General features: G+C 31.4%; 1 protein-coding gene across 2 annotated transcripts in view; it reads left to right on the top strand.

Annotated features, from left to right (window-relative positions):
* The window catches only part of LOC127715268 (glutamate receptor ionotropic, kainate 3-like), a 65,168-nt gene that overhangs the window by 22,312 nt on the left and 22,186 nt on the right, over nucleotides 1-20,670 (top strand). For both annotated transcript variants that reach the window (XM_052221304.1, XM_052221305.1), the window contains exons 2-7: nucleotides 9,013-9,138; nucleotides 11,371-11,613; nucleotides 12,981-13,159; nucleotides 15,660-15,713; nucleotides 17,018-17,248; nucleotides 18,102-18,212. In XM_052221304.1, coding sequence (XP_052077264.1) covers nucleotides 9,013-9,138; nucleotides 11,371-11,613; nucleotides 12,981-13,159; nucleotides 15,660-15,713; nucleotides 17,018-17,248; nucleotides 18,102-18,212 — 944 coding nt within the window. The remainder of the gene's footprint in view (nucleotides 1-9,012; nucleotides 9,139-11,370; nucleotides 11,614-12,980; nucleotides 13,160-15,659; nucleotides 15,714-17,017; nucleotides 17,249-18,101; nucleotides 18,213-20,670) is intronic.

Below are 20,670 nucleotides of genomic sequence, written 5' to 3' on the forward strand. Positions count from 1 at the left end.
GTCATTATCCTAAAAGATCATTTAACTTAGTATGTTCATGCAACTACACAAAACAATCAATCAAATACGAAATAAAATGGACGGGTGTAATTGTTTTTGTATGAAATGTAAACAATCATAATATGGGATACAACTTTGGATGTGTCGCATTTGTCAATTAGACCCACAATGGTAAGTCATTTATTGTGAACCTGTAGTTATAAAGTGGCTTAATTTAAGTGTTTACTAGTAAAGACTGTGAAAAAAGTCTTTACAAGTTCGTAGCATATAATTGTAGGCTTATTGCCCCTTATTGTAAATGTTTTACTCATATATTCAATTTGGGGAGGAAGTTGAACACAATTACATTTCAAAATTTAAAAAATGTCTAATAATGTTCAGTAACAGTCAAAGTGTTTTTATACATTACAACCCAATGCAGTTCTTATAGAAATTGCTAACACTTGTAATGAAGGGCACCGGAGACCAAAAATATCAATTTGTATTTGACAGACACACTTCCGCTACTAACTTAGATAAGGTTAATAATGGTGTTCCTGTTCACTTCTTGAATGAAATACGCTTTCTCGAAGCAATTCGTATTGCAGTTTTCTGTAAACATTCACAATTTGATTAAACGTGAAGAAAGGTTATATAAATGTTGGGTGGTTTTTTTTTCGGACGAATGGGGTTTGATGCTTGTTGAAGTTTTGAAATAATAAACCTCACCTTATACTTTTTAAGCAGGGACAATGAGAATCACATTTGATTGAACATTCAGAACGTACTGGTAAAATAGATAAATGTACAGAAAATATATATCTTTTTTTCTTTTTAAAGATCAACTGGAGAACAGTCACCACCAAATTGAAGACTTTTATTGAGCCTGTGATTCAGTGTTTGTCGTTGCTTGCTGTCTGTCATATTTGTTTTTCTGTTGTTTTTTTTCGTAAATCAGGCCGTGGATTTTCTCGTTTGAATTGTTTCACATTTTTTTTATGCCGCAGACTTTTATGACCGACTATACGGTATGGATTTAGGAAATTGTTGAAGGCCGTAGGTTGAACGAAAATTCCACTGCTTACATCCACTTCATTTGGACTCTAATAAATTGTTGTCTCTTCGGCAATCATACCATATATCTTTATTTCTATATCATTGTTTGGTTACATTTATAAGTCATTTGCTCATGTTAATTAGATCTTTTTCAGTGCAAGTTATGCCTGTATGATGCCATTACTTTACTCTTGACTTCAGTTATTGCGAAAAATAAACATGCATAATGGGTTTGACTCATTGTTGAAGGCAGTACGGTGACCTATAATTTCTTACATCTACGTCATTTGGTCCCTGGTGAATAGTTGGCAATAATACCACTTCTTATTTTAAAAGCATCATCTATACAAGGCTGCTGGTTTCATTTAATTAAACTGATAACAATACATGGTTTTACATGTAAATATTTAATAAGGATGGTTTGACATGCAACTCGCCTACTTGCATTTCTATCTTGTAATGTTTTACTATACAAATTACTGATTATGTGTTTAATTTGTAATATTAGCGGAACATATGTTATTGACAGTAGGTTTGATCATACAAAACCAAGTTATTATTTTGTAAATTTATCTTACATATACATCTGCATGCTCGAGTTTTATATCAACAGTTGGTATGACTACTTCTAATCAGTTCGAACCTGATGTTAAAAGCATATTTGATATTAATAATATATTTATTATATAGAACATTGAAAAACATAGATAGCTAAACATTTTTTTTTATATAAAACAGTGTTGAAAATAGTACAGTTAAAGAGTCATTGTCTGGTGAAACAAGGCAACCAAAAATCACGAATTGTTTCTTAATTATATACCAACAGGAACAATATACAATTCTTTTTTTTTTCTTAAAAATGTTTTAAAACGATCTAATGTATTTGTTATCCTAATTCTTCTAAACTTACTTGTCTTATTTAGACAGCTTGAGGAAAAGTATAATTGCTTATAATGCCAAATTAAATGGTATTAGTTTGATGTAACATATATTTCCTGAATAAATTTTTTAGGCAGTGCTCGAACCCAATTGGCATTTCATATTTTATGTGTTTAAGTGCATAGAAATACTGACAATCCATTTCTTTAGCTCTCTTTGATGGCGAAGTTTTGGGGCAAATGAGTTTTAAAGTGGATGCCTTGAAACAAAATTGAATTTGTTTACTCAAAGCTTGTTTTACCTGGATTGTACCGTCATTATGGACTTATGAGATCTGAACATCAGTAAACTAGTGTTGCCTCTATTTTATAGAACTTGAGTTAACAGATCAAATGAAATTGATATTATAATTCGATAGTTTTAGAGGTGCAAGTTTTTACATGTTGTATCGTTTTGAAATTCGATAGATTTACCTAAATCTTCCATATCATAATTTCTAAACGAGTTTCATTTCAATGAATTTCTAATGATTCGTTCCTTTTGTAATTTACAAAAGAAACCCCTGAGGCAAATTAATGACTGTTCAATGTTTCGCACAGTGATACATCGAAGAAATGTGTCCGGATGTAGTGAATCTGAAAGATTGATATGATAAACCTTTCAAGGATAGAATCCCCAGTATTCCATGCGATCCTGCTAGTCTTATATACACAAAACTCAGTAGTTCTCCTTTTCCAATAAGTTATTATTGGAATATGAAAAAAACTTTGTTGTGTCAAAAGTTAAGAATTTGTTTTCAAGATATTCTGTCAAAATCTTACTTACTTTTACCTATTATGTCTGTTTGTTTTTCTCACACATTGTTGTCAATACCACGGAATTTTATGCGACTTTCATACAAGTGAGAGGTTTAGCTAGCTATGAAACCAGGTTTAATCCATCATTTTCTACATAAGGAAATGCCTGTACCAAGTCATGAATGTGACAGTTGTTTTCCATTCTTTTGATGTGTTTGAGCTTTTGATTTTGCCATTTGATTAGGGAATTTCCGTTTGGAATTTTTCCTTGGAGTTGGGTATATATGTTATTTTACTTTTTATACACTTCCCAAATTATTGAAAAAAACTATCTTATTGTAACGAAAAATCAGGTGTTTAAAGTAATCTAACATATGGGTCTTGCAATGGTATATTATGAGGAACCCCTCTTTTTTTTCTTGACGCTGTACTGATTTGTTCTATTATATTAATAATCCGTCGTGAACGGATAGCAGAATAATTTTTTCTTAATGTCCGGAAATAAGTAAAATCGAAATTTTATGTTATTATCGTAAACGAATTGATTAGTGCATCCATACCAACTGTTCGTATTAATTACAAGTGTGCAGATGTTAACATATTAATGAGTTGTTTTTATAGAACGTCTCATCAAACTTTTGTCGATACAATGCATAAGCTACCCCGTTGATATCTTCTCTCCCCTCTTATACATAAAAAACATAGTATATATATATATATATATATACTATGTTTATGTATAAGAGGGGAGAGAAGATATATATATATATATATTGTCGACAAATTTTCAAGCAGGCAGATATTTACATAATATTGATTATCTCAGATGGTGCCATTAAAACAAAATACATATATGGTTTGGCGATACCTGGCTACAGGTTTTATTCATAATATAGATTCATATGATATATATATATATATATATATATATATAGATAGATGTATATGTATATGTAGATAGATATATGGTTGGTTACCCGAAGATAATATGGCAACCTTGCTGCAAAATGCAGATAGATAGATAGATATATATGAAAATGTAAAGATGCACCGTGGGATACACTGGTGCTTTAAATTTAGAAAACACCGTGGGATACACAAGTGTAGTCTGTATTATCCAAAAACCTAAAATTTCATAGTTAACATTAAGATTCTATGCAGCGAATTCTGCCATTACTGGGAATCTATTTATGATGCTCAAAGTTCAAATAAAAGTCACTTTTCTCAACCGCAAACAAGTTAACATCATCAGTCAAATCTGTATTACCACTGTCACCGACAAAAACCTGAAAAATAAAAACAAAAGAGCAGTATCTCGTACAAAAAAAAAAGGAGTGGGAGGGTGGGTTTTCAATTTTACCGCTTACGAAATTTAAACAGCTTGCTTGCTGCGATGAAATTCTGTAAAGGACTAAATTACGTCACAGAATATAACGTCACTCATGTTAGGTAAATCTAAAACATGAAACACAATCCGTCAGTGGCCCCAGCGATAACTGAATTTAAGTCTATTTACTTAAATTCCATTATCTCAGATGGTGCCATTAAAACAAAATACATATATGGTTTGGCGATATCTGGCCACAGCTTTTATTCATAATCTAGATTCATATGATATATATATATATAGATAGAGAGATAGATGTATATGTATATGTAGATAGATATATGGTTGGTTACCCGAAGATAATATGGCAACCTTGCTGCAAAATGCAGATAGATAGATAGATATATATGAAAATGTAAAGGTGCACCGTGGGATACACTGGTGCTTTAAATTTAGAAAACACCATGGGATACACAAGTGTAGTCTGTATTATCCAAAAACCTAAAATTTCATAGTTAACATTAAGATTCTATGCAGCGAATTCTGCCACATTGACGGAGGAAAACAGAGACTCTGTCAACCGCCATAAAAAGGGTGGTTCGCTGCAAAGCTGTGAACCAGATATGAGATAACTACAGATAGATAGATAGATATTTTTATTCAAAGTACAACTTGGTACATATAAATGTTAAATAATTTATATGATGTTTTGTGAACAACTGTTCAAAAACATATTTACCTACACAGATAAAAATACTAACCAAAACTACACCAAACCATAAGATAGTTGATTGTACTTGTATACCATAAAATATAGTATATTATAGTATATCATCAAATATATATTCAAGATGTTTAACAATTCATTTCATAAGCATGTTAAGGGTGACAAGTGAAAAACATCCAGTTGGAAAATTTTTGGTCTGATCGAAAATCATAATATTTTATGTAGCAACCCTGACAGCTAATTATAAAGGCAATAATATAGTTGTATATTCTATAGCAACACAAGTCCATGCTTTGCAATAACCTGGTCAAATTTGAGACCATACTTACTTAAGAATTGATGAATCGCATAATCCATCTGATCATGTTCTTCATCTCATTGTGCAAAAATCCAACTCTAGAACTACCTGTGTCATTACCTGCTACATGTTTTATTAAGAAATATGGTGGATCCTCATAGTTTCATGTTCTGAGTTAACTTTTAACATGCTTGACAATCATGCCACCACAAAGATTCATTTCCGTGCCTAGACCTAAGTCAACCCCATCTGGAGGATGTCGGTCTGCTACAAAAACATACTTACTATTGAGGATTCTACTATCCAAACATTAAAGCTAATAGGATCTCCTACAATTCTTGTACAGCAAATAGCTACATGGAAGTATATGTTACATATTAATACCATTGAATACAATTTAAAGCATAATTAATCGAGAAAAATAATAATTCTTCTGTAACCCCTGTCTTAAGTTGTCAGCATTGGAACTCCGACCCTTTAATAATCCTCAAAAACAATTGAAAAGACAGCTTCAAACACACTGAATTCATACCAAGTTTAGCCAACAACAAGATAAGGAAATATTTGCTAGACTTCAGCATGACTCTGGTTAAGGTAAATGTAAAGGCCTGGAGTGTTTCATACCTTCTTAAAAACTGACAAACATCTGTTAAATTTTCCTAGAAAATATCCAAACCTAGTAAAAGTAATGTCACAATTTTTGTTGAGAGAGATACAAAATGTACAAGTAAGCAATACCTTAACAATTCATAGAGAGAGATAGTAAATGTATTCATTAAAACAATTAGAGATCTGAACTCATGAAAAAAGAAAGACTGTCCTCTCTGATACATCTGTATGTACTGGGTGCTGTGGAACTTACAATTAAACGGTTACTAAAGGTCTGAAATAACAGTAATAAAACCCGTGGGGTTATAGCAGGATAAACATCTGCAGTTGGGACCAAGCATCTGAAGCGATCCACCTAAAAACCAGAAATGGCTTCAGCCATAATGAAAAATTTGTACCAGAACAGTGATAATGAATGTCATACTAAACTCCCAAATATATGAACTAAAATAAAAATTCATACAAGGCTAACATAGGCCAGAGGCTCCAGACTTGGAACAGGTACTAAATTGCGGAGGGGTTAAACAAGTTATTTAGAATTTCAACCAAATGCAGAAAAAACAAACACACAGCAATACGCACAGTAAAAATCACACAGTTTAAAGAAGTCCGAGTCCAATATCAGAATAGGTAACAAAACAAACAAAACAAAAATTGAAAAATGACGACATTACATTAATCAACAATGGACTACTAACAGCTACTGACATGCCAGCTCCAGACCTCAATTTACCTGTTCGAAAGATTATGTCTTCATTATATGAAATATCTAGCACCATCCCTCCGATGGGGGTTTAGTATCATATCATCATAACATATATTAGAGGAACATAACCCGTATCAACCAGCAACTGGTTTAAGAATAAATGAGTTTTTGTCCGATGCAAAGTCTGTGCAAGTGAATCAATATTGAAGCCAAAATATGCCATTTTTTATGCAGGCAACAGTGTTCCTTCTTTATAAGTTTGCTTTAATGTTTTGTTAGCTTTTGAGGTAAACTGACATTTTGTACTTTGTAAAGTATATTACCATAAAAGATTGGATGGGAAATACCTGAATGTGTAAGATGTCTATGTAGAAGTGAATTTCTTATAATGTAATAAAACTGCCCATAAATACAAGGCCAGAAGAACTGGATCAACTCAGGCAAATGCAAATTTCAAAGAATGACTATGAGGACCTGTATACTAGAGTCTAAATCCATGTAAGAAGAAACAAACATTTAGTATAACAGCAGCAACCACTCTCTGTCTCGTCTTGGGTTTGAACCAGGTTGCCCAAATGAAAACTTATTTCCATTTGAGGTCTAGGTGACCTGAAACTTGGATTATCATAAGAAGGCCTTGATTATGCAAAGTAAACATGGTAAATGTCTCCTGTTAGGACAACCAACAAGTTATAAAGGATGACCTGTGTTACACAAACAAAAAAAAAACCCAAAAAAAACACAAACAAGCTGCTTAACAACATCTAGGTACCCTCATAATTAAAAGCATAACATTTCAAATTAGTCCCAGTGTTCATGCTAACTGAAATTCAACCTGTACTATAATTTTCATTAATAAATATCAACCATAATTTGGAATCAACAGTAGCCCAGCAACCAGTAGGGCCAATGGTTTTATGCAAATGAAATTGTTGTCATAATGCTTCCAGCCTAAAATTAACAAAGCTTGGCACCTAAATGTACAGCGTAAGATACTCAACTATTTGAGCAACTCCTAGAATCTTCCAGGATGAAGATTACAATAAATTCTAGTATATACATATAAATTAAAGCTGTTGTCGACATCTAAATACTAAAGATTTTTAACTGATTTGGAGCAGACTGCAAGACAAGCTGTAAATAATTACTTAAATTGTACTAGTTTGTGCTAATATTACATGTACATACATGTATATATCCTCGCTTATCTGCGTCTGACAATTTACACAAAACTCTGTAATAGTCTCATTTTAAAAATGTTTACAAGATAAAACCATTATGGCCCCTATTTTCCCTTAAATATATAAAAAAATAAAATTAAAAATAATGAAAATTTCCCACACACCTGAGACTGGTTGGTAGGGTTTGGGCAAACAGAAATATTTGCAGTCTGTCCTAAAATAGTGATAAATAAATATACACTTCTATAAATTTTGTCCTTTATAATTGTGGTACTTTATTGCAACATCTGTATTCATGCAGTACATGCATATCGATTTGTAATATTCAGATTATGTATCAAGATAAATAATATTATAATAGTCAATAGTGTTCTCCATTACAAATCATATGTCACAAATCATATGATAATATACAAAACAACATTTAAAAGTTTCACATGTAATATATTTATAATAATATATAATTGTAACCTTATATTTAAGAATTGTTTTTTATTTCTAACGCATGATGTGGCATCCCCTATAAATTGTAAAAATAACACATTCAGCAATATTTTGTGGATTTAAGTTTAGAAACTGAGATATAATCATTACACAAATCTTTTAAATCTAAACCATGAGATTGGAAAAAAAAATTAAAAGTTGCCTTAATCTTTATACATGTGTTTGTTATATGTTAGAATCACATGTAGATGTAGGGGTTTAACTTAAAAGTAATATACTGCTTTTGTAAATCTGATGATTACCTGGTTAATTATCAACTGTGAGCTGGAACATACTAATGCAGAGCTCTGGGGGTTTGCATAAATGACGTCTGATGATGATCCAATGTACAAATGTATGTGACCTAAAGGAGTTGAGTTAGTGGCGTGATGAGTCGTTAATCCAGTTCAGTCTGGTGACCCATTTGTAAAAACTGGTGTGTCATTGTTGTCTATGTCTCTGGTCCAACTGTTACAACCCTGGTGGTGTTCTGTGGCAGAGCAAGGTCGCACTTTTTCCTTTCTAACTGATCTTCCCAACATTGTGCTACAACTCAACAAAAAGTAAATATTAGTTCCACCATGCTACAGCATTGACATAACAAAATCAAATGACTGTATAAAGAAACAATAACATAAAAATTTTACCGCTTACGAAATTTAAACAGCTTGCTTGCTGCGATGAAATTCTGTAAAGGACTAAATTACGTCACAGAATATAACGTTACTCATGTTAGGTAAATCTAAAACATGAAACACAATCCGTCAGTGGCCCCAGCGATAACTGAATTTAAGTCTATTTACTTAAATTCCATTTGTTTTATATAACGATTTATCCAACTTATGTCGATCCAATGCATATGACTCCCCGTTGATATATTATCTCCCCTTTTATACATCAATATAGTATATATATATAGTCGACGAACTTTCACATGAATCTTTTTTTTAATTTATTTATATATTTACAGGTATCGTACCATCGAAGGAAAACACCATAGACAACGTGACATCATACTATCCACTCACAGTCCCTTATACCGTATTAACCCTGAAAGTGAAGACATACAGATCACAGTACGATAAAATGACCAAATGTAAGTCATCCAATGAATTTCCTAGATTTTCTTTCTGCAGATTATCGTTATCACTCATGAAACCTAGATTTTATTTAGACATGTTTCATCGATATGATTTTTCATATATAATTCAAAATGCAATTAAAATTCAGGCAATAAAAGGATTAAATACTTAAAGAAGTAATGAAATCTTCACAAACTGTGTTTTTTATTCGCCATGGCGTTGACAGCTCTTCTTCCCATTACTAGTTTTGAATGTATCTTCTACCTATGCTTATGCATCACGTTAGTAGTTGACGCTGTGGCTTTTGTTATCTAATTATGTATCTGATTGCTATACGAGATTTGTAGACGCTTGACCCAAAGCAAGAGAAACCTACACACGGTGGCACCTTGCATGTTGAGAATGTCCGCGCCTTTAATGAACTGAAAACTAAAAAGATCTTTAAAACATTTGATGTTGCTGTCAAGAACTAGTATTTGGTACGCTCCTTTGGATTTAATGACAATTTTGTCTAGACTTTTAAGCAATATATGGATTTCTGAGCGATGTGGTTGCTTGTCAATATTTGGAGTCTTCAAAATGACACGTAAATGTCTGTTTTCCTAAACTTATCTTCATGTTTTCTCAAATTTTGTGATTTACCCAACAGCCCTATTTATTCATAAATGCGATACAAAATACTTCAGTCTTAACTTTATGGGTGAGGATCAAGATGATAAGTGTTAATAATCCCAAGAATTCTTAATTTGAGTTTTCAAGTTCATTCATGAATCCTCAAAAGTCGTTTATACAAAAGTAGGGTTATATAAAATAGCTAATATGCATGTTTATCATTAACTTTTTATGAACGATTTTTTGTTACTTCAAACATTAACTGAAAATAAAAACGTATGTTATGTTACATGCAGATTAGCTTCTTAGCTGAACGGGGTTTAATGTGTGTTGTAGATGCAGAATAATTTATTAGCGATCTGCAGCTTCCCGTTAAATTTACAAAACAAATCCTATTCTGTTGTAACAGATAATTCAAAGGTTCTTTAATTATGACTGGGTATAAAGAAACATTCTGTTCACGTTTTACAAGTTTTGGTATTTCTTGCAGTTTTGCATTAGAAAAAAAAGCCTGAAAGCAAATATGCAAGACAATATTCCAAAGTATGAACATTATTATACTGCATTGTATCTTACATACACATGTCATGTGAAAATCTATATGGATGGTTTTTGATAGATTTATAATAATTGGATTTTTCGAATGAAGGATCAAAACAAAAGGTCACCTTATCATATCTTCTACTTTCGTCTGTATATTTCCAAATTATAGAATTATATGACTATGTAAAAGCCAAGGTTGCAAGTCCCACAGCAAACCTTAACCTTCAAAGCGATTTGTGTTTCGACCCTTTTGTTTTTTGTACTATCCAACAACAAATTATAATTTGGACTTTTTATACTTGATAAAGCCATTTTCTGTAATGTTTTTCTGTTTATAAAATTTTATTTAATCAAAACACTAAGGAATATCTATACCTATAGATGGCCTTTGTCGTGTTTTGCACAATTTTTGGAAATGTTTGGTTTGCAATGCTCTCCAACTTTGTATTTGATTTGACCTTTCAATTGTTTTGATTTGAGTGCCACTGATGAGTCTTATGTCGACGAACTGGCGGAACAAATTATAAGCAATGTAACGTTGATGATGTATTTCCTACAAATGGGTCGGTACCGCTGATTGCATACTATCAATCGCCAAGCGTATCATCAGCCCGTAGCCAGCGCTTTTGTATTGGCATGTTTAAATGATAAGCGTTTTCTGTGGCAACTTCCATTTCACAAATATATATAAGTGTGCTAAGGCGGTGGTTGCAACTACATCAAGAAATAATCTTATCATAGATACCAAGATTAAAACTTTGTACGCCAGACGCGCGTTTCGTCTACAAAAGGCTCATCAGTGACACTCTAATCAAAAATGGGCAAATAAAGTACGAGGATGAATTGCATTGAGGACAAAAAAGTTGACCTAAGATCGTTTGATAATTAGATTGTTTTTCATGCTCCCCAAACTTAAGTATGTCTTGCTTTCTGAAACTTTTGTCTCAATCGTTACCTAATGGATATTGTTCGAGACAAAAATCTAGTAGGCATGAAATATAGTTTATTTTATCATTTACAATTAGATATGTGTACGTCCTTATTCATTTTTTGTATATCTTGAAACTTTACTTCTATTTGCCTTATTTCAGTAATGGAACTATTAATTAAGAACGATATCCACGTAGTTATAGGACCCTTTGAAGACTCAATCGCTGTTGTTACAGAAAAATTAGAAATTCCTTATTTAGCTTTGACTTCTGACCAAAATGGACGACGACTTCGATCAACATTCCAACTACTACCTAGATTATCAGACTTTAGTTCAGCCATGTTAGATTTAATACGCCATTACGAGTGGGATAAAGTTAGCCTGTTCTATGATGATGACCGAGGTAAGCTGTTTACAGACCATATTGTTTTATACACAGAAAACACATTGTCTACGAAATGCTTGGGAATTAACATAAATTAGCCAAAATTCGCTTTATCTTTTATGGTTACATTCATTGTTCCCATCAAATACTTGCATGAGGTGATTGATTTTCACAGTACAATATTGAAGGATGTTTGAACATCGAAATTTGATAAATATTTTTAAAAGAATCCTATTATTGGTTTATTGGTTGAAAAATGTGTAGAAAAGATGAGTATATCATCCACGGTCAATTTTAAACAAAGCTATGATAAAACAAGCTAAAGAAATACAGAAATGATGTTTTTCACTCTTTTAGTCTTTTAACATGTGTCGTGAGCTCGGATGTCGGTATCAATGCTTCTTTTAAAATTAATCACGGGAAAATTTTAAATCATATATTGTTTGCGAAAGAGATGCGGAGGTCATGTATATTAACATCTAGAAACGATAATAATAATGTATTCACTTAATTTCTTAGGATTGCCGTCTGGGCTATTAAAGATATAGGTGTAATTCATCATGATGAATTATACTGAGCAGTTGTAAGGGTCATCCAAGTCATTACGACTTTACAGCAAGTCGTTAGGGTGCTTTGATAATTTAATTATAACTTAAGTTCTACGACCTATTAACAAATGTATTATTCTTAGAGCATGTAGTGCAAACAAATAAATATTTATGGTTACTGTATGATGTCAGAAAGTAAATATCTCATGGGTCATTATTACGCTATCGGAAAAATAATACAAAATGCATGACGTCATGTACACTGATGATGTCACAAAGAATGCTATATGTATGAAGTAACTTAAAAAAATACACCTTATCGCTATTTGTCCGCCATTACTGGACATCACAAATGTTCCCGTAAAATTTTGAAGTCATAATAGAAAACATGTGACGCCACAATGGAAAAGTGATTGTTGTATAACATCAATAGTCCAAGAGGCGCAGTTTCTCGGGTCAAGCGGCGCAGATTTCCAAATAGCGATAAGGTCTATGATACCAGTCATTTTTTTTTTCAAATTCACTTGTGCTGTGTGTTGATGTCGCATTCACATATATTCGAAACTAGCATTTATCATCTTTCTTACAATGGCATAATTATTGTTTTTAAAGTTTTATAGCTAAATGTTATTGTAACCGCTACTTTTTTATGCGAGTTGAACTATTCAAATGTTCGTTGTCAGTCGTGCCTTTGAATGTGGCATTTCAATGTTTATCAGATACTAGTACATCATTAGAAAAATTAGCCCCTGTGTACGTGTTTCCGATATCCCTCATTATTCCATTACCTATAGTCCATGAGATTTCTGTAATGACAATATTTTTGTATATTTTCAGGAGTAGACATGCTTGAAAAACTACTTTCAAATCATGATTTGATGGTAAAATCATGGCGTGTTGATTCTGTAGGATCAGACGAACAGATCCGAGACCATCTTGTTCATATGAGGATTGCATTTATTCAAACCAGTATTATTTTTTGTAACAGAAATAACACATATCAGATTTTGGATCAGGTAAACATAAACTACCAGTGTCAGTATTTTTATCCATAATGATTTGCTTAGAATATTGTAGACAGTGGCAACACCATTTTGAAATTTGATCAGAGTTTTTAACTGACTACCTTTAAGGTTTATATACTACTCAAAGAAAGATATGCAACCCTTCCACTGAGATTTATGGGGGGACACACTTTGAGGGGTCATATCTTTGTAGAAAATGCTCAAACAGATTTGAAATTAACAGAAATCCTGTTTTAAAGGATGTTGATTTGATTAAAGAAGAAAACTTAAGAATTATGGTGAAAATTTGAAGGGTAAAAAAGAATCCCGCCCATTATTTATTTTAAAATTGTTTGCAAGGTTATGTTAGTTTCTGTTCATATGTAATTAATCATGCCATCAGATTCACCACTTCGTCGATTTAGTGCATTGCATGCATTTGTTTTAACTAGACCATGTGCAAAAATTGTTAAAAAAGTGACTTTCAATTTTGACCCCTTCCATCAAAGTTTGCGAAAAGTGTAACTGTCTGAAATTTGACCAACAAAACTGTAGTACTTTTGAATACGCAAAGGATTGAAAATTAAGACACCACAACTTTTAAAGGTGAATCGAGATAAATGATGTACCATTTTACCTTGTTATTACAAACGGAACACTAAAAAAATACATTCATAGAAAATCTGTTTTTCGTATTGTACGACATTAAAAGGTTTCATGGAGAGATAAACTGAGCCAGAAACTAATATCGAATGAAAAGTTACTAAAGTAAACGTCTGGATATTTACTACTTCTGAACAGATTCCTAATATATCAATCAATCTATCAATACAAGTATCGAATTCCTATCATAGACATAACATTTGTACGTTTGTCTAATGAAAGAGAAGAAATTTATCATAGTTTAGATCATGACTTCAACTTGGTTTGTTCATTTTGTAATGCTAGTAGTACTGTCTTAGACTTATTTAAAGAAATGATCCACATTTTCATGTTTATTTCTATATCCAATATTTTTTCTTCAAACGTTCTTGAAGTGTCCTTGAAACAATTATAGTGGAAACTGTTATCAGGCACACCACAACTGATTATCTAACATTACTCTTAATTCCACACAACCTTACCTTACTGAAGTCCGATAAACTCATTAATGTTCATTTTAATTTCAAACTTTGAAACTTTAATCAGATTTCTTAGAATTGTTGGTAAAATGCAATAGATAAAATTGTAGAAGACGTCAAATCCTTTCTTTCAGATGTAAGAACAAATTGCTTTTATGTCTTATTAATTTTATTGACGAGCGTAGATTGGTAGATTACCATACTAACAACACAAGCGTTAGCATTTAAGTGTGTTTATGTGTCTTGAACAAATCCTGCCTGTCTCATTTATTTCTTAAATTAAGTTTGAAGCCCCATATTAACGCAGAAAATTTCTGTAATTTGGGTAAATGGATTGCTATATTTTATTGGCCACATGGTACTTTCCCTACATTTGCACAGTATGTAAGAAGACCAAGCCTTCTGAAGTACAATAACAAGGACAATCAATAGCCTCCTGGTCATTAACTGGAGATATCTTCTAGTATCATTCAGATTGTTTCTTATTGCAATGTATTTTCGCATCTTTTATCTTTAATTATAATTTTTTTTTAAAGAAAATGAAACGAAAGGAAATCATATCAAATTATTTACGTTAGTTTTTATTTCAAGGTGTAAAAGTAGCAGCAGTTTCAAATAAATAAAACAATTTTACCCAGAAAAACACCTGGTATATGCTATAACTAGCTTATTGTTTATATGACATACTAGAAAATCCTTTATCTGATTTAAACAGAAACCTTCATTCAGTTTTGTTTTCAAATGAGGCTGCATATATGAATATATTTTATCAATAAAACCCAGGTTTAGATCAAGCAAATAACCATTTTATCCTAAGTAAATTTAAGATATCTACAGACAACGTAAATATAATTTAATTATAGGCACGGGCTTTTCAATGTGATAACAATAAAAAGATATATGTTGGTGAAGTTTTAACCTCGTTATTTATGTCTCCAATCCTAACAATTAGATAAAAACAACATAGTCTTTCTTCCTTTTGAGACTTTTGTAGAGTGTAACCATACATCACTGTGTAATTTGTCTCACTAATATGGCACAATACGTCCATATGAGAATTGTTTCCAGCAACAGCAGCCAATTTAGTTTCATTTTAGCGTCTTACTAAAACATCCTTAAAGAAATTACATCAGCTGATTATTTGTACTACTTAAGGTATTTCCTGGAATGTGTCACTTAAAATGTGAGAATTGGATTACGATGTATTATGTATAATCTTGTGAAGAAATGAATTGCACTTTGTTTCATTTATCTTTGAAAGCGTTTAAAGGTCAAATTACAAATTGCTTAATATTGTTCTCTTTCGTGACATACATTCATAAATTTTGCACATTCAGCTTTTTTCATTAGATTGTATACATATGATTACAATGTTTTTTTTTATTCTCAAGGCGAGAAGTCTTGCTATGATGTCAATACCTTATGAGTGGTTCTTTTACGATCCTGTAAGTCTTATTTGATACTTGTTCATATTTTTATTTTTAAACGATCCTTTTGAACAGTGAAGATACATGTAATATGACGGATGCCAACAGTTGGACATGAACTGATATTTACTGTTCGTGTTTGCTTCGTGTTGCTCGAAGTTGCTTGTGTTTTCTTTGTAGTGCTTATGGGACTTTTCTTTACGAAATGTTGTTTATTTTGTTACGAATAACCGTTAGACGCGTAAAATAAATGTCATCAAAGCTGAACAATTGGTAATATCGAACGTCTGAAGTTTTGAAGTTGTATATATATATAAATATCCATATATAGACATATCAATGAAATGAGATGAATGGGAAGATTATTGAAACAACATACAACGAAATCAGACAAAAACCACTAGACCTAAAAGTCAATATACGGGACGTTCCCGTTCTTATTGTTTATTTTCTTTGATGCTGGTTCGCCAGTTGGTTCAATGTGTGCGTATTTTTAATGATGGCTACGATTTCAATAAGCGTAATAGTTTTGTAACTTAATAATTTTACAATATGAATATAGATATACTAAATTGTTTAAAACATGTCAATACATTTTATCACAAATGTAGAATTTAATTATGGAAGCATGAATCCATTTGCCGGAATTTAATACAATGTAGTTTTTCGTAAACAGCATTGTACGGTTATAATATTAATAAAGCTAACATGTTTAAGAATTGTTCTTGAAATCTTTTTTTTTTTGGAGAGAAAAGACACCAAAACGATTGTTATTATACTATTGATGTTCGATCACTACCTTTGGTATTTTTTTTGTTTTCGTTTAAAAACATAAATTCACTAATTTATAGTTTGAATTACTTCTTAAACTTTTCATTTGTTTCACTGCATTGACATTTTGTTCAGTTAGCTGTTGGCATTGCACGAGATCGTATCATTCAAATACAGGAAGTGATTCGTTACCAAGGTTGAATTATATTGATAATTTAAGGAAAAAAAACAGACAACAGTATAAAAAGTGAAGAAGAAAAAAACACGTTATAAATTTCATGCGTCCGAATCGCTTTTCTGGATTTACCTTCATCAGGAACGCTCAAAGCCCTTTATTTGAATAATGACATAAGGTAGTAAACGAAATTCACTCAACTAATGAAATGCCACTTTTTATCTAAATCATGCAGGCAACACAATCATATGTGTATCTAATTATATACAGTAGGGTTGTGTGACACGGCTACTACATGTATATAACTTCTGTATTTTAAGACCTGATTATTTCATTTACAAACTTGTACTAAATAACATGAAACCTATTTCTTCAGGGCGACCAGCTAGTAGATATTTTCAAAGGATTTGAGGATATAACGTTTAATTACACCGTCTTTAGCTTGATGGAGTTTAACAGTCACGTGTATGGTGTAAAGCATCCTGAGGAAAAATTAGACGTTGCCTTAACCACTGACGCTTTGTATATCATTAACCAAACTGTGCCAAGGTTAGATAATAACACTGTGCAAGGAATCAGAAAGGATATGATTAATATCCTTAAACAGGTAAATGAATGACAATTCCAAAAAACTAAGAGAGCTACAAGAAAGTAAAAAAATATCTCTTTGACTATCCTACCATTCAATTCTTATTCTCATAAAGAGTAATAACTGAAATAAATATTTAAGTAAATATATACGTATGTTCAATGTAATATTGATAGCTTAGGTCTATGTTTTGAGGTACAAATGTCGCCTTTTCTCTTAAAATAAATATCTGATGGATAATGATTTAGAAAAAAAAAACAAATCGCAAAATCTCTATATAAGGTATCACATCACTATATCAATTTTTCATGAATATAGAACAATCTTAAACTTCATCCAGTTTTATATGTTGAGACCATGTTACCCGCAACTACGTCGTAGAAGTCTTGATACTTGGAACTGAGAGGACATTTATTTCAAAGAAACCAGTTTTCTTAATATGCAATAAACCACGTGATTTAAATTACGTAACGTCCTAATAACTATTAAGACTTGTTAGGAAGCTTTTGAAATTAACTTCTACTAAAGGACACACCATAGTGATGCAATAACAGCAGACAATTTAAAGGGATAAACCAAACAAATCTAATAAAGATATCAGTTTCAGTAATAATCTAATTACACATATCATTAGAAGTGCGTTCTGCATTAAAGCTTCTGCTGTCGCTGATGACGATAATTACAAAACAAAATTACACTCGATAGAAAGCTATGTGCACCTTGAGAAAAAATAAAAATTCTGCTAATCAGAATGTACTTCAATGCGACATCATATCTATAATAGGGAAATAGCTGTAATTTACACAAGTAACGCCATGTAATACAGACATTGTCATTCAATCACTGTAATATAAATGCATTATTTTTTTAGGAAACCTTTGAAGGAGTAACAGGCCACATTGCATTTAATAATGATGGAAAACGTTTCAATTTTACTATATTACTAACAGAGGTTTCCGTTTATAAAAATCGCTTAAAAGAGGTATGTAATTTGATTTGTACAGGATAAATTGACTTTCGAATGAACACTATGAAGGATACACTCTTGTTTACGAACGGAATTAATAAGGTGTTATTTTTATTTCATGTCGACCATATTGTTTTGATTTAAAAACATTAAAACAAAATTGAAGTGTTCTACAGCTTTTGTTTTTATAATTTTGTGTAATACGTCTTACACTACGTCCCTGAAAAATCAAGTAAGTTACGCCTTATAATTTCTGAACATGAAAGCATCTCTATACAATTTATTTTATAAATCAACTCATTTGTCCGAACAACTTTTGGTATGCTTATATCTTAAAAACAAGCGCACCTACATATATTTTCACTGACTTCAATATTACTTCTTTTCGAATGTCTTTCGATAATTAACAACTATTGTATTCATCCGTTTGAAAAGTAAACATATATATTGTTCTAAAAGTACAATTAGGGGAGTAAAATTGTTTTTTACATCTGAATATAGATTCGAAAATCTCAAAATAAAGCAAATCTGGTATTGAGTTCTGAAATGCAATGATTTGGACGGTCTTTACCAATTACTTCAGGAAAAATTCAGTTGTAATATCACTACCAGAAAAAAACGTCCTTGAGCATTATGTAAGAAGGTATATGATAGATTCGTCATATCAAATGCTTTTCTTATTGTGATAAAGATGTATTATTAGTATTATGTAGCATAGCACTACAACAAAGTCCTGAATAGTAATCTATATTTGTAATTCCTTTTAACTTTAGTTTTGTAAAAACTACAGAGCTTTTTTTTTTTAGACAAATTATATTTTTTAAACTGGTCTTCAATTCCATATATACTATATAGTAAAAGACAATAGTAGTTTGTCGATGTTCGTTTAATAAAAATTCCTTTTATGCATAATTATTACAATATTTGTATTGCAAAACGTTATATTACGATAGTATTAAATGCCATAATTTGCATTGCTATTATCCAGATGTCGTTATTCATTGTATTGTTAGTAAACTTGGAAGAACCCATGGTTATACTTGTATATGATGTGGTTATCGATGTGTTGTGTGTGTTAATGTTATTTATTATACTTCATGTCAAAATGTCAGATTTTGATTGGTTAATATGAGGTAGATAATTTATTCTATCCTATGGTAAATACACTATTACCCTTCACAGAGACGCTTGATCAATTGTGCGCTTTATTAAATACGAATGTTTGTTATGTACGAGACGTCATAGTTTATTACTTTGAATTAAAGAAATTAATAGACAGTAAAAACAGAACATTCAGTACAGTAAATTGAATAACACATAGATGAGAGGGTGATAGAGCAGATTATTACCCCTCGAAAAGACATTGTCACCCTTGGCTTCGCCGCGGTTGACAATGTTTTCTCGGGGTAAGAATTTGCTCTATCAGCCTCTCAGCTATGTGTTATTTATATATTGACGATATAATAATACTAAATAAGGCATGTTCCATTTAAATACTGTAGTTCAGTTTGTTTATTTCGTCTTTTATCAAAATTGTTGCATCTCAGTGTACTCAAATAATTTCTCATAAAGATATAGCAAAGCCACATGGAGCAAGTTGTAAATGTTACTTCATTTAGAATGATTGCTTACGCCAAATATTGTTTTCGTTATCATGGTGTGCACGAATTAATGTTTAGTTTTTTCCGGTATTCAAGTCCTCTTACTTTAAAAAGGGAAGAATTAACCATTTTGAACTTTACTTAAAGAAACAACTTCTAGAAAATGTATTTACCATATAAATATATTTTACAAACGTTTCGATTTGACGTCTCATTTTCTTAAACAAAATGTTTCAGATTTGACAGCATTTTTCAAGAAGTACTAAAATCTGAACATTTCACGTAAAAGGAAAAAGCCTTAATTGTACATAAATTAGATAAAGTCAAGAAACACAACATACAAATCAACAAATGGTAATTGAATTACGTAGAGTTTTTAAATGATACTTTGCAGAATAATAAGAAAGGTCAAGAAGATTCATTTGAGATCTGATATTCTCGATTCAAATGTGAAATTCCCACCTTTATTCAAAATTCGTTACCTGAATCGCAAAATCAAAAAAGTTAAAGGCCAAATAAAGAACGAAGTTGAAGGGCATTGCGGAACAAATAACCCGAAAAGTTTTGCCAACTACAGAAGTAAACTTTAACAAACTATATTTATCACAGTCAATGAATCGTTTACCTCAAATGCCTTCGATAAGATGTTAGTCTGTTTCGGATATAATAAGCTGTAAGATGTCGAGAGCTGACAGCACAATATCATCAATATGACAAGGAATGACAAAAAATACATACATTATTTTTTTCATAATTTACAACATTTTCAAAAATATATATGTGCAATTTGAGTAAACTCTTCGCTGTAATGATGTTCTACCTTTTGTAATGTTAAAGATGTGGTTTTGATGAAAAATAATATACATCTTTTT

Source organism: Mytilus californianus, unplaced genomic scaffold, assembly GCF_021869535.1.
Source record: "Mytilus californianus isolate M0D057914Y unplaced genomic scaffold, xbMytCali1.0.p SCAF_9, whole genome shotgun sequence".
NCBI classification, from domain to species: Eukaryota; Metazoa; Mollusca; class Bivalvia; order Mytilida; family Mytilidae; genus Mytilus; species Mytilus californianus.